Genomic DNA, 13,611 nt, shown 5'->3' with positions numbered 1-13,611 from the left:
CTGCCTGCCTGCTGCGCTGCTGGGTTGAGGAGAAGTAGAGTCGCGCAGCCCTCTCGCCTGCCCGGCGCTAACAGCCGCTGACTAACGCCTGCTGCCCGCCCGTCCATGGCAGAGGGAAAAGCAGCAGAACGGGCGTGAACGCTGCCACTGAGTATACAGACAGCAGAGAGATATACTGGGCGCGCAGCGACACGCCGCACAGAGTTGCATTCCCGAGAAGAACATTAGTGGAAAGAACCGAGATCCAGAAGGCCAATTTAGGCGGCGGCGGGCCCGTGCGTCATGGGCGAGAGAAGGAAAGGGCTGCAGCATTGAGAAGCAAGCAGAGCAGCAGCAGCCAGCAAGCAACGAGCGCGCACGACGACCCGTGTCGCACCACCAGCGGCAATCAGACTGTGATCGTCTCTGGCCGCGCTCGAATCACCTCTTTCCCCGTCATCTCTGTGTGAGCGCCCGCCGCCATGGCACCACGCTCTCCGCTCACATGGCATGGCGATTACGCAGCGAGCTACTGAGGCAGAGTAATGAGACAAGACCTCATCCGAAGAAACGTCCCTTCTGACATCCCAGCCCCTCCGAACTGCCCCCACCGCTACGCGCTCGCTCGTACCCATTGCGCAAGCTCTGTCCTATCCACCCGGTGAGCTCATCATCGCGTGCAACACATCTGGCCATGGACCTACCTCAGACGTGGCATTCCGCCAACCCAGCACAAGCGATCCCCGACCGTCCTCGTGCCTTGGGCAAGGTTGCGCCGTGAAGCCATCGCACATGCATAAGCGCCTCTTGTGCGCCGGTCCCGTCTGTGTCGGGTAGCGACGGCAGCTATGGAATAAGAGACTGCCCCTGCCCTCTTGTGTGTTCGTCTGGTTTGCACCGCTTCTTCTTCAGCTGCCAGCCGCGGTCTGATGTGAAGTGAAGACGCCCGCTGCCTGGAATTGCGACCAGATCTGTTGTCGACGACGAGGACGTGTTCAGAACATCATCATTCGTAAGTGCAGAGAAATATCTTCACCGATAAAATTCTCTTCCAGCGTTTCAATCTCACCCTTCATCTCAACCCCTTGTTCCCAAGCGTTCAACCTCTCCACGACTATTGCACATCGGTCGGGAAGTCTCGGGATGCCGACCGACCTCGTACCTATTCGTGTAGCTCATTGAATCATTGAAACTTCGAACCAGCATCCTGCGACACGCCCCTTCATCAGCGATCGACCGTTGCGGGATTGTTCCTTTCGACCCTCGACCCGTGGAGAGAACACCACACGATATCCAATCCTAGCGCGCTCAATTGCCGGTCTGTTCGTCCACATCTTTAACGACAAGCTCGCCAACATGGGCTGGTTCTCTTCCGACAAGACCGAATCGCCTCAGATGGAACCCTCAAAAGATGGCGGATACATTGCGCCTGATCGAACTGCAAGAGCACAGTGCTGGGAAGGACGAGACAACTTCTTCAAATGCTTGGACCAGCATGGGATCATCGACTCAGTGAAGGAGGATGAAAAGGCACGGAAACTGTGTGCGCCGGAATTGAAAGAGTTTGAGAAAGTCTGCCAAGGCAGTTGGGTAAGTTGGGATAACAATGGTTCAAGAGCGTGAGAGATGGAAGCTGCAATACATTGTGCTGGAGATTGGAGATGGATCCCAGCAACAAGTGCTAACGATGTCCTGTCGCAGGTGACATACTTCAAGAAGAGGAGAGTAATGGAATATCAAAGAGACCAGACAATCAAGAAACTGAACGCAGAGGGAGCGCAACCCATGCAGACGACAGGAAGGTGAAGGAACGGATAGATCAATTGGGAAAGAAACTCCACTCTGAAGCAACATGGTTGCAGAGCTCACGTACGGAAGCTCATGCGCTGCGGCAACGTAGACTGCGGCTGCTACGTACCGAGTCCGGCTCGGACAGTACAACTCGCGGGGACCAGATCCTCAACTTGATATTGATCTCAGTGCCTAGACAGTTGAAGTCGTCTAGAGCAAGAGCCTGTGGCTGCTAGATTGTCACAAGCGCGGTGGATGGCTGAATCAATTCATCACATCATTGACGTCGGAACATAGCGTATGGTAGTGTGCCGCGAATGAGACAGCCTTCCAGAAGAAAGTGTGCGAGAGCTATGTAATGTAAGATAGTGTACAGAATTAAGACAATGTTCAAGACAATCGGTATCTCACTTTCACTCGGTGAACATAGAGCTTCAAGTTTGATCACGTGCAGGCGAGTCAGCTCGCACAAGAAGCTCCAAAGCTTCGAGTCATTTTCATGTGCGACTTCACGCTTCGCTACTCGCCGTCTAACAACTAATTCTCTTCCACCTTAGTCACCTCACACCAAGTAGCTGCGGCCAGAACTGGACTGATGATTCTGCGGCGTCGAAAACTTTCATGTCTGGACTTCGGTGGTGGATAGCGACAAGATGGAGCGATCGCAACAACAGAACGGCTCGGCCGGCCAAGTCAATTATCCTGAGCCAAGTGGGAGCTCAAGCGATCCATATCTAGCGGCAGAACTGAGCACATCAAGACACGTTCTCGGATCGTTGTCACTCGGCACTTCCGGCTTTGCACCCTCTTCCTATGCTTCACCTTATGAATCATTTCTCGGCGCACATGGCGCCTTTCCCGAGCCCCAAACCGAATCGACAGAAAACGAGCATCATATTACCGACTTTCGAGCTTTCATGAATCCAGAACCTTCAAATGAGCTACCTCACTTGGCTCCCCGACCACCTGCCAACACGGGACAGCCAGCAGCACCGGCTACCGAGGTGCAGAGATTGGCGCAGCAGTTCCAAGTACGACATGGCGATCCAGGTGCACGCTACCCGGATTACACCTCCAGTTATTCCTTATTCAAGGGCCAGTGGGTAGATGATGACCTTGGAGGTCGAGCAGCTGCGCGAGCGGCATATCAAGCTGCAATTGAGGGCAGTCGTCGGGCTACCGATCCTAAGTTCAACACGCATGATTTGAACAATGACTCGTTCGCCAATGCCGATCTTGCAGCTCTGGGCAACGCCCCCACGGCCACAGCAGAGGATGGAGGTAGGACTGCGACTGGCCGCCGAAGGGGACGAGGCGGCTGGAAGAAGCTACTCAAGGACACCGAACACGAGAATCTGGGAGCCGGCAACAAACAGCCTCGTCGAGGTCGGGGTCGGGGGGGTCAACGCGGTGGACGAGGTGGACGAGGAGGACGACGGAAGAAGCCAGCGGATCCCGGGCCGGAGTTCAGGACGTACATGGCCAAAGCGAACAGAGCGAAGCTGGATGGCAATATCGACGCAGCACTCGACTTTGCTCGGCAAGCCGTTGGCGCCAATCCTGAGGTCTACCAAGCTCACGTGCTGTTGTCTGAGATTTTCAAAGATCGTGGTGACCTTGAGCTGAGCGTTCACACGCTGTGGGTTGGAGCTCAGTCTGCTCGTACTCCCGAGGCTTGGTCTATGACATCCGATCGTATTCTCGAGCTCGGCGGTGAGGATCGAACATGGGCTCGCCTCAAGAGTGCTGTTGATTGTTTGTCGGAGGCATTGAAATTGCACACGCCCCTCAAGTACGATAAGAACCTCGAGCACGAAGTGCGCGCTAAGAAGTTTGAGCTCCACAAGGAGTTGAATGACTCGAGAGGCGCGCGCATGGATTGCAAGAACATATTGAAGCACTGGCCCAAGAAGACCTACTATCTGCATGAGTACGCTCGGCTGTGTGCAGCGTGGGGAGACGAATCCGAACTCGCCAAGGCCAAAGAGGCATACGACCATGCCTTTAACCTGTATAGAGATGAAGAGCAGTTTGGTGAGGTTGGAGTGGATCCACTGGATCAATGGAGTCACCTGAACATCTATCTGGAAGTGGTCCATGACCTGAATGTGCCTTGGGAGGGTATTGCAACCGCAAAACGTCTAGCGCGATGGTTCCTTGGTCGCAAAGCAGAGACATTCTGGGACAGATTCAAGGACGACGATCGCGAGTTTGACGAGAACAACGAGCGACGCAACTTTGTAGGTGAATTTCAGATGGGCAGGGCAAGCCGAGACATGGACAGATATGGGACTGGTATGCCCATTGAAATCAAGGTCAGATTGGGCTTGCTGAGGATCAAATGCGGTATGCACTGCTACGAAGAGGGGCTCAGGCACTTTAGGTCGCTGTTGAGCTACCGAGACTGGATCAAAGACTACTATGAACCATTTCAGCAAGTAGCTGCTTGCCTGCGAAAGGCTGGTTTCATGAAAGAGGCCGCCGAGTACTACGACTGCCTCCGCAAGATTGGAGATGAAGACGACGATCGTGACGAGCTTTTGGACGACAACACCTGGATCACGATCGCCACCTGTTATCAAGCGCTCGAGCGAACAGAGGATGCCATCGCCGTCTACGAATTGGTGCGTTTGCGCAAAGGCAACGGCTACACGAAAGTATGCGCGAAGCTTGCAAAGTTGTACGAAGATAAAGGCGAGACCGACAAGGCTCGCTTCCTCTGCAATGAGCTGATCTTCCTCAATCGGCGCGACCTTCTTACAGATGCCGGTGTGCAGATGGTACCTCCATCCGCCAAAGTTCTTCCACCACCCATCAAAATCGTGAGGCCTGATATGTCCAAGGTTTTCCCGCTTCTCCGACCGAAGCCGGTCGTGCCTTTGCGAGAGTTGAGACCCAATGGCGTTCCAAACGTTCTGCCTGGTGGGAAAGGGACGTTCTCCGACTTCAATCTCGGAGGACCTGTGTCAGCACCCGTCACTCTGCTTCCTGCCCCAGCGGATGTGCCAGAGCCAACACCACCACCTCCGGAGACGTCGAAGAAGCGCAAGCATGGTGGACGACGGAAGAAGAGCATCTTGCAGACCATTGTTGGAGATGTCGAGGACCCGGAGGCCGCTCAAGTGGATGAGCCTCTCATCAAGAGACCAAAATTGATGAAGCCAATCAAACCGAAAGTGCCGTCGAGAAAGGAGCTACGCAGTCAGGAGATTCAAGATGCAGAGACGAGGGTTCTTGCATACTACGATACTGTCAAGATGCACTGGGATGCACTGAAGGATGACAAAGACGAAGAGACGATCGAGCAGTGGGTCGAGGCTGCTAACAATATGCTGGATGATTTCACCTCGATGAGGGTGTTCTTCCCCGAACGAGACAAGGCCATCAAACTCAAGGGCGGCACAGACCCTGGCCAACCGTTCACGAAGGAGTCAAGACGCTCAACAGCCAGTGCACCAGATGCTTTCCTGAGCATTCCATTCACCGAGTGGCATCACGTTTTCGTGGACCTCGCGATCATATACGCCAACAGCGGCGAACAAGATCGGTGCTACAGAATCGTTAAGGACGTTCTGTTTGGCGCTAATGTATTCTTCCAAGACGACAACATCCAGTGGACCAGTTATGCTGTGGGCCTGTATTGTGGATTTACATTCAACGACAGCGAGTATCTCATCGGGCTGGCACGTCAAATCGTCGTCAAGAATAACTTTCGGGGCGGTATGGCGTTCCAGTTGTTGGCGGCCGTCAATCGCTTCGCATTCGGCAACAACTGGTTCTCGGCTGGTCCAACGCAGAAGTTTATGCTGCGGATGGTCAAGCAGTTCGATTTCATGGTGATGCCACAGGAAGTCCGCGACAAACACGACTGGTCCATCCACAAAAACGCCCTGACGGACCGGTTGAAGAAACTCGCTCACGAAAAGCCCGAGCTCGACGCAGGAATCCTGCTCATGTACGGGCACATGGTCGCCGTGGCCAACCACTCACACAGCGCCCTTCCATACTACTATCGCGCCCTAGCCCTGCAGCCCGAGAACATCTGCGTCAACCTCAGCATCGCCGTCATGTGGATTCAGAACTCGATGAAACGCCAGACCGAAAACCGCCAGTTCGGCATCACCCAAGGCCTCACGTTCCTCTACCGCTACTATGACCTGCGTGTCGCAAGTGGCAAAGTCTGTCATCTCCAGGAAGCTGAGTACAACGTTGCGAGGACGTGGCATCAGCTGGGGCTAACGCATCTCGCTCTCCCAGCGTATGAGAGAGTCCTAGGCCTTAGTGAAGAGGTGAACAAGGAGAGGTTGGACAGTATGGAAAATGGCGAAGAGACTGGAGAGGTTGATGGTGAGGACTATGCCACTGAGGCGGCGTACGCGGTGCAAAATATCTATGCGGTCGCGGGGAACATGGAGGCTGCGAGGAGGGTTACGGAGCAGTGGTTGGTGATTTGAGAGGGAAGGCGGTTTGGTGACGCTGTTGGAGGTTTGCGTGTGTTTGCTATTGAGATACCCCATATTTCGCGCATGGAAAATCAGGTGTTCTATTCAAGTGGACAGTCTCACCATGACCGCGGGTCGAACTCTTCTTCCACACCCTCACGATAAATTTCGCAGACGGAGTTGTGCTACAGGATATACCTTGCTCTAACATCATGCCTGATCAACAAAAGTGTCGGGCGACGCGAGCAGGTGGTAATGTCGACATCAACCACATGACCGAATGATGCTTTGATTCACTCAGAGCGAAACCGCACTAACCGCATTAGGAAATCTCACATGATGACCACTTTTTGGCCTGAAATATGGGCGACGACCCTCCTGCAGCCCGATGGGATTCACAGAGCAGATTCCTTCGATTGATTGATCCGAGCGAGAGCAAGTTGGTTTCTATCTCTTAGCCAGCGAAAAACGAGAACATTATGCCCCTCCGCCGCAAGAAGAAATTCCACGATCTCCACTCCGACCACGACAACGACTACGATTCCAGGAGGTCTCACAAACGTCGCCGTGTCCACTCCCCTGCCCCACCTCGCCGCCGTCCCCGCTCCCTCCCCTTCCTCCTCCTCCTCCCCCTCGAACTCCGCTACCTCATCTACGAGCACCTCTTCCCCACCCCACCCCACCAACAAATCTACCTCTGCCTCGCCAATGACCACCGCACCCCGCGCCGCACAGCCCACAGCCACCTCGGACCCTGCAACCCGCACGCGGGCCTGCACACCGCAGCGGCGCTCTCGAACACCTGTCGACAGCTCCGACGGGAAGTCCAGGAGCGATTTTTCCTCCGCCAGAACTTCGTGCTGGGCGTGTGTAATCTCAGCCCCACGCGAGGCCCCTCGCACCGTCGCGCGTGGTGTCTGTGCGCCCTTGTGCTGAGGCGGATCAATACCCTATACATTCGGTATCCGTCGCTCGTCATTCCGGACTTCACACTCATAAAATCCCATGATGGGAGGCAGGTGGTGCGGTTCACGGAGAGCGCGGAGAGGGAGGGGAAGGTGCTGGGGCGGTTTGTGGGGGTGGAGAGGCGGGCGGAGTATGTGGCGAGACGGAGGTGGTGTATGCGTGCGATTTGGAGGAATTTTGAGAGGAGGGAACGCAGGGTGGTGGGGTTTGGGTGGAGGGAGGTGGAGGAGGTGGAGGTGTTTTTGAAGGGGGTGCAGAGGGTTTGTTGGGGGGGTTGACAAGGGGAGGGGGAGGAGATTTGTTTTTGGGGGTGTGGGGGAGGTTTAGAGAGTCTCTGAGAGGGAGAGGCAGGGTTTCTGTTGGCGCTTTTTGAATACGAAATGTCTTTGTTTTGGAGAGGGTCGGCGATTGCTCGTGGTTGTTAGGACTGGGACTGGAACTGGTGTCAGAGTAGTTCCGCTTCGGTTTGTCTCGATCATATTTCGTAACGTTTTGGCAGGTTCCAACCGGTGACGTCCAACACGTACTCGCTGTCTTTGTCCGTGGGCACTGTGAATGACTAGAGCGCCGATTAGAGATTTAGTGGTATGCTGATGCGATTCTTTTTTGCCGCATTCGAAGCTTTTACGCTGCCCATTTGGGTGGTGTTCTTTCAATCAAACTCAAGAGCTGTCGCTCATCGGCTCAACCTCCGCACCTTCGCAACTTCCTTCTTCAGCCTAGCTCCGTTCTCACTCTAACTGTCAGTCAGGATCCGACTCGCATGTCAGCCACTAAATCACAACACCAAATCCATGAATTTACGTACAAGGGCGCATTGCTTCTTTCGTTTGCGAGCAACTCCGAGTGGTGTCCCAAGTCGAGTCTTGGAGGTTGCTTGCAGTGTCGATCACTGACGAACCCCGCAACGAGGCTCCTCATCGCATCGATGACATCGGGATGCATCGCCCCGGTTGTCGGAATGCCAATGCCCATCACACATGTCTGGGACCCACTTCGTCTGCGGTGGTTTCTTGAACGATGGCGATGTGTATTTGGACTTCACCTCTTGGACAACGTCAGTCACAATGACATGAAAGCAAACAAATGCGTGACGAATTCTCCGAGCCGCATCTACATCATGGCAGAGAGGAGTCTCGCAGAAGATACCTCGCGCGGCTCTCTGCGTGGCGTCTGCACTCCATCATCGTTCTTCTTGGCAATGGCTTGCCAATTCGCGATCGCTTGATCGCCAGGAGATCCTCACTGGCCAAGTCCTCGCTTTAGCGTGAGGCTCTTGGGATCATCGTCGACTGTGGCGCTGTTTAAGCGCACAAGCGTAGGTGTTTATGTGAACAGCTGGAGAAGGCCAAGAGCGTTCGCACCGACACGTGAATGTGGTGCTGGAGATGTTGCTTTCGTTGGATGATACGGTGACGTCGCGGCCTTTCGTCCGTTTCTTGTGTATAAAACCAGGTGAGGAGTAGCATATGTCGACTCTGTAAGCGCTTTTCCAGTCCTCAGAATTTGCCTCTGCTGCTGCTGTCAACCTTGTCAAGATGCGCTTCGGTCAGATTGCCTCGCTCCTTGTGAGCATCGTACCAGCTGCCTTCTCAGCACCAGTTGAGGAACGTCAGGCTTGTGGTACTGGAATCACTCCGGCTGAGGCAGCCAGAGTGCAGGCCTCGTTCACGTCTGCTGGCATTGTCCCGACCCTCATTCCCACAATCCAGCCCAAGGTCAAGCTTTCGATCACTTACGCAACGAAGAATGTCGACCTAGGCACACAGACGTCAACTCTCGGTATGTGCGGCTTTTGTGCGACCAGTCCTCACACCCGCTGATGATCTCACAGACACCCTTTTGCAGCCCACCTTCTCATTCACCGCCGAGCCGGGTGCTCCTGCGGATGCCACCTACTCTTTCTTCATGGTCGACCCAGACGTCCCAGGTCCCCAAGGTGCTCCGGTCCTAGGTGTCCGAATCAATTTCCTCCACTGGTACATCTCGGGTGTGAAACCATGCACCAGCAGCGGCAACACTGTCACCTTCTACGAGCTGCCAACGCCCGCGAGTCCGTTCGAACAGCATCGCTATACTTGGCTCGTCTACCGCGAACCTGCTGGATACAAGCCCAACGTTATCCAAGCTCAGGTCCGGCCAACGTTCGATTTGCTCGGATACACCACTCGTGGTGGCTTAGGTAACCCGATTGGTGGCAACTACATGTTGCAGTCCATCACCAATTTGCCGTCGAAGGAGTAGATTGACGTAGTGGGTGGCGAATTTTGCTTGTTCTTCGAGAGACCAAATGGCAGTGTGTAAATATGCGAGCCATTGACTTACCTCCATTCAATCATACTACACAGTTTCTAGTTCTCCAGGACCAGTCCCTGGATTGTGTCTGCCGAGTAACCTCTTGCCTGAAAGACAAAGGCCACCCATGTTGCTTCGGTGATTGGCATAACGGATTCGTGGTTCAAATTTCAATCCTGGTCGTGGTAATGGATCCAAAAGCTGACAAGATTCCTTGTAAAAGTTTGCTTCGCGCGGGTGTAATGCCTATGTCTTTCCAGGCGAAGATGCATGGTGTAACAGACGGCAGTCACACGGTCCACAGGCAGATGCAGTCGAAAAGTGTCTACAAGTTCTCCCCCAGTACCCGGTTCCCGCGTATCATGGCAATGAACGATGGCCTTCGTATGGGCAACTGAGGTCGCAAGCGCAGTCGTGTTACATGGAGTTGTTTTCCTTAGGTGACCTCAGAATTCTAGTGATCAAGAAAGGGGTGAAGAATTGGAATCCTTGTGTTCGAGTAAGAGCGACGGAAGCTATTCACTTTCCTCTTGCGGAGGTCGACGTCGTGGTTGCGCTTTTTGCACGGATGGGTTGGGCGACGGTAGTCTGCGAAGGCTCTTCGTGTCTGATTCATCATTGTTCGTAGGGATGAATGTGGTGGAGGAAGAAGACGAAGCAACTTCAAAAGGCGGCAGCAATGGCGGGCGCAAGCGAACGGACCTTCCCTCCGAGGGCTATGCTACTTCCATATTAGCGTAAACCTTATATGCGTTTATTCTGTCAACTTGCGTTGCTCCAACAACTACCCACTTCATCACGGTCACAGTGACTGCCCGTATGTCTTTGAGGTCAGCCCGGCAGTGACGTATCCGCAGCTTCGAGAGCGAGATCGAATATCCATTGCCCGCCATGTCGAATGCCGAACCTTTCGCCTTCCTGCCCGAGCGAAGCGCAGTGTGAAGGTGAAGGTGCACAGATTCCTATGAGCCAGGAACGGCTGCAACTCCAGGATGGTGCAAGCAAAGGTCGATGGTGGGCACCTGCCAGTTATAAGTAGTAGTAACCAATCTTTTCTCTTTGTTTTGAGTTCTTTCGTCCTTCAAAGCCTCCAGGGGACCCCAAAAAGCTTATCAATATCGTCATCATCATCGCGGTCATCGCGGTAACGTCCTTTGGCAGAACTGCGGGCGCCATCGAAACCCGGCAAGACAGCTGGGAACATGGCTACTGGGAGAAAGACTGGCCCGGAGGGTGGGGGTCGAGCAGGGCAATATCACTGAAATGGTTCGCTGATCAAACGTTCGCTGATCAAACTGTCAGGGCAAGGCCAGCGGTTTACACGCCACCGGCACCCAAATACACCTGGTGGCACGACCTCAAGCTTACTAGAACGAAAACCGCTCCACCGACGATCGCTTCTCCCGCCAGTTCCTTGACGTCCACTTCTTACGCTTCTGTCGACAATGCTTGCAACAGTGTGCGGAAGCTCCAGTCATCCTTAATCAAGACCAGTCCCAGCGCAACGGCAACAGTCTCCGCCCAGCTTGCATACGAATGTATTACAAGCGTTCCATTCAATTCTTCAGCAGCAGGTGAAGCTTGATGGAACGATTCTGTTTGTGTTGAAGCTGACTTGGCGACGTGCAGTTGCGTTACTAGACTCGATCCGTCCCTATCTGGACTGGCAGACCAATCTGGAATGGGTGAGGGTCATGGTTGAGACGATTCCCCGACTGAACACTGACATTTCCTGTAGATTAAAGATCCTCCTGCAGAGTATGCTGAGAAGGTGCAAGCGCCTTACGACTTTCGGGCTGAGTGGGAGCGGGTCTACATCACGGCCAAGACTGACAGCTACGATAATGAATACCAGTTCGGCCTTGATCTGTACGAGACGCGTCAAAAGACACACATTGGCGATTTCTGCGTCTATCCAGACAGCGTGGAAGGTGTGTTCTTGTGGGGCCGGCGTACATCACTGGTCTCCGTGTCGTTGGATGGCACCAGCATTCCCGAGGTGTATCTGTACTACGATATCTACAATACGGTAGTCGGCAACGCAAGCTATACACCGAGTCCACTGACACTTATCGATGGGCGCAATAGCACCGAGTTTCTGCTCGAGTTGGCTCAAAACGGGAGCGTCCAGGATCCAGACGCGCTATGGAACAGTCTCTTCTACTTGCTTCCACAAGTCTCACTAGGTCGCCGTGGATATGGCAAAGGCATGTTCAGTGGCGGTGGGAATGGATCACTCGTCTACCCCGGGGCAAACACGACGCTGACATTCGCAAATTGCTCGTCATCGACGTACGAGAACTTCGCTCGAGTCTCGGCATCCTTTGAAAACATCACAAGTGGTCCAGATCTCTACAAAGAGCTCTTCATTCCGCCAGAGCTTCCAAAGCCAGCGGATCAGCTCGCGACTAGTTCTACCTCGCCAACAACCACAACAGCAGCAGCAACCACGACCACTTCCACTTCCACTACGACAATGCCCGCCCCTGGATTCCCAACACCTGTGTTCCGCCATTCGGAGAATCGGAATTCAGGCTACTTCCTTGACGGCGAAGGCTACGACGATGTGGCAGTCTTGAGTCTGGCATCTTTTAGCGGAGGGAATGAGTATCGTGCAGTGAACACCGACTTCCTTGAGTGTGCAGTTACTGGTGAGATCAGCTTGTATCCGATCTTGAAGTTGCGCTGACTTCATGTAGAGAGCAAGACGAAGCTGATCATCGATGTTTCGGCCAACGGTGGAGGCAGCGTTTGGGAAGGATATGATATGTTCCTCCAGCTCTTCCCGCACATCAAGCCGTATGGTGCCACTCGATGGCGAGTCCACGAGGCGTACGACTACATTGGACAGGAGATCAGCTACTTGTCCGGTCTCGTCAATGGGGTTCAAGATGTAAGTCATTCGCCTTCATGAATGATGTGTCTGTGTTGACACCCACTTCTAGCTTGACGATACGGTCTGGGGAGCTGTGTCATCGTGGTTCAACTATCGCAATGATCTCGATGTCAATGACAATAGCTTCCAATCCTGGGAACAGAAGCTCGGGCCGCAAATGCTTGGACCACAGCCAGACGCCTTCACCCCTATCATACGATTGAACCTATCCAGCGTGTTCGGACCAGACGATAGCAGTGGCACCGACGGCCCCGGCTTTGTCAAACGCAAATTCGAGCCTGAAAATATTGTCATTGTCACAGATGGCTTTTGTTCCTCGACCTGCACCATCTTCAGCGAGTTCATGCGGCAGCAAGTGGGCATCAAGACGATCAACTTGGGAGGCCGGCCCAATGTGGATATCACCCAGGCTGTCGGTGGTGTCAAGGGAACACAATCCCTACGCTCGGCAGAAATACTTGACTGGGTGCAGGCCCCGTTTCGGTACGGATACATCCACCCGGCAGAGTTCTACAAGAAAACGGCTCTGGGAGACTACGACAATCTGTTGCTTTATCGCACCATCTACAAAGGTTTGAATGTCAGGGACGGCTACCGAGAAGACGACCCCAGCAACGTCCCACTGCAGTTCAAGTTCAAGCCTGCCGACTGCAGAATGTTCTATACACCTGAGATGGCCGTCGACATGACTGCGGCGTGGCAGGCTGTGGCAGACACCGCTTTGAACGGCGTCAATCATTGTGTTGCTGGCAGTATCGATTCAGAGGCAGTTGGAGGGGACAGAAAGGTGGTGGCGGAGTGGCAGAAGCACGGTGTGAGGAGTGACTTGGATATAAGAGAGCATCTTGCGGCTATCGGTAACGTGTGGACCAGTCGGGACAAGAGCATCTTCACCGGAGACTGCATTACGATCCCTTGAGCAGTGACAGATCATAGGCTATTGAGTCTAAGCTTAGCATAGCATTGATTGTATTGGATTAGCGAGGCATTGTGACGACGACGCTAGAGATGCCTATTCGAAATCAAGTAGTCGTCAAGGCTTTATGCCTATAGCCCTCTTCTCCCATTGGATGTTTGATGGTTTCGTAAGCTTTGTGGGCCTGAAGGGCGTGCATAACTCGACCAATTCACACCGGATACAGGTGCGAAAGCGGGCTGACTGGCGGTGTAGTCGGTTTTAAGGAGACGCGCATGTGGGTAGATTAGATATATATAGAACACTGCATCCTCTGTGAACACGTT

The 13,611-nt window shown here is 53.8% G+C and overlaps 4 protein-coding genes across 4 annotated transcripts; all 4 read left to right on the top strand.

Moving 5' to 3' along the window:
* Positions 1–1,335: 1,335 nt before the first annotated feature.
* Positions 1,336–6,224, top strand: M409DRAFT_66790 (uncharacterized protein; the record flags this gene model as incomplete). The annotated part of the gene is made up of 2 exons (XM_033817097.1): positions 1,336–1,569; positions 2,754–6,224. 2 exons carry the CDS (start codon positions 1,336–1,338, stop codon positions 6,222–6,224), a joined length of 3,705 nt encoding a protein of 1,234 aa, XP_033667233.1.
* A 467-nt stretch (positions 6,225–6,691) lies between these two features.
* On the top strand, positions 6,692–7,737 carry M409DRAFT_55184 (uncharacterized protein; the record flags this gene model as incomplete). Its single annotated transcript, XM_033812933.1, has 3 exons — positions 6,692–7,438; positions 7,604–7,642; positions 7,678–7,737. 3 exons carry the CDS (start codon positions 6,692–6,694, stop codon positions 7,735–7,737), a joined length of 846 nt encoding a protein of 281 aa, XP_033667232.1.
* Positions 7,738–8,716: 979 nt separating this feature from the next.
* On the top strand, positions 8,717–9,871 carry M409DRAFT_55183 (uncharacterized protein; the record flags this gene model as incomplete). The annotated part of the gene is made up of 3 exons (XM_033812932.1): positions 8,717–8,960; positions 9,013–9,360; positions 9,534–9,871. The coding sequence occupies 3 exons, from the start codon at positions 8,717–8,719 to the stop codon at positions 9,869–9,871; spliced, it is 930 nt and encodes a 309-aa protein (XP_033667231.1).
* An 804-nt stretch (positions 9,872–10,675) lies between these two features.
* On the top strand, positions 10,676–13,288 carry M409DRAFT_66789 (uncharacterized protein; the record flags this gene model as incomplete). Its single annotated transcript, XM_033817096.1, has 6 exons — positions 10,676–10,706; positions 10,988–11,047; positions 11,103–11,158; positions 11,212–12,124; positions 12,173–12,366; positions 12,419–13,288. The coding sequence occupies 6 exons, from the start codon at positions 10,676–10,678 to the stop codon at positions 13,286–13,288; spliced, it is 2,124 nt and encodes a 707-aa protein (XP_033667230.1).
* Between the last annotated feature and the right edge of the window lie 323 nt (positions 13,289–13,611).

This window comes from Zasmidium cellare (assembly GCF_010093935.1).
Source record: "Zasmidium cellare ATCC 36951 unplaced genomic scaffold M409scaffold_19, whole genome shotgun sequence".
In the NCBI taxonomy this organism is placed as follows: domain Eukaryota; kingdom Fungi; phylum Ascomycota; class Dothideomycetes; order Mycosphaerellales; family Mycosphaerellaceae; genus Zasmidium; species Zasmidium cellare.
The sequence above is the reverse complement of the archived record's forward strand: the minus strand, read 5'-3'. Positions and strand labels throughout refer to the sequence as shown.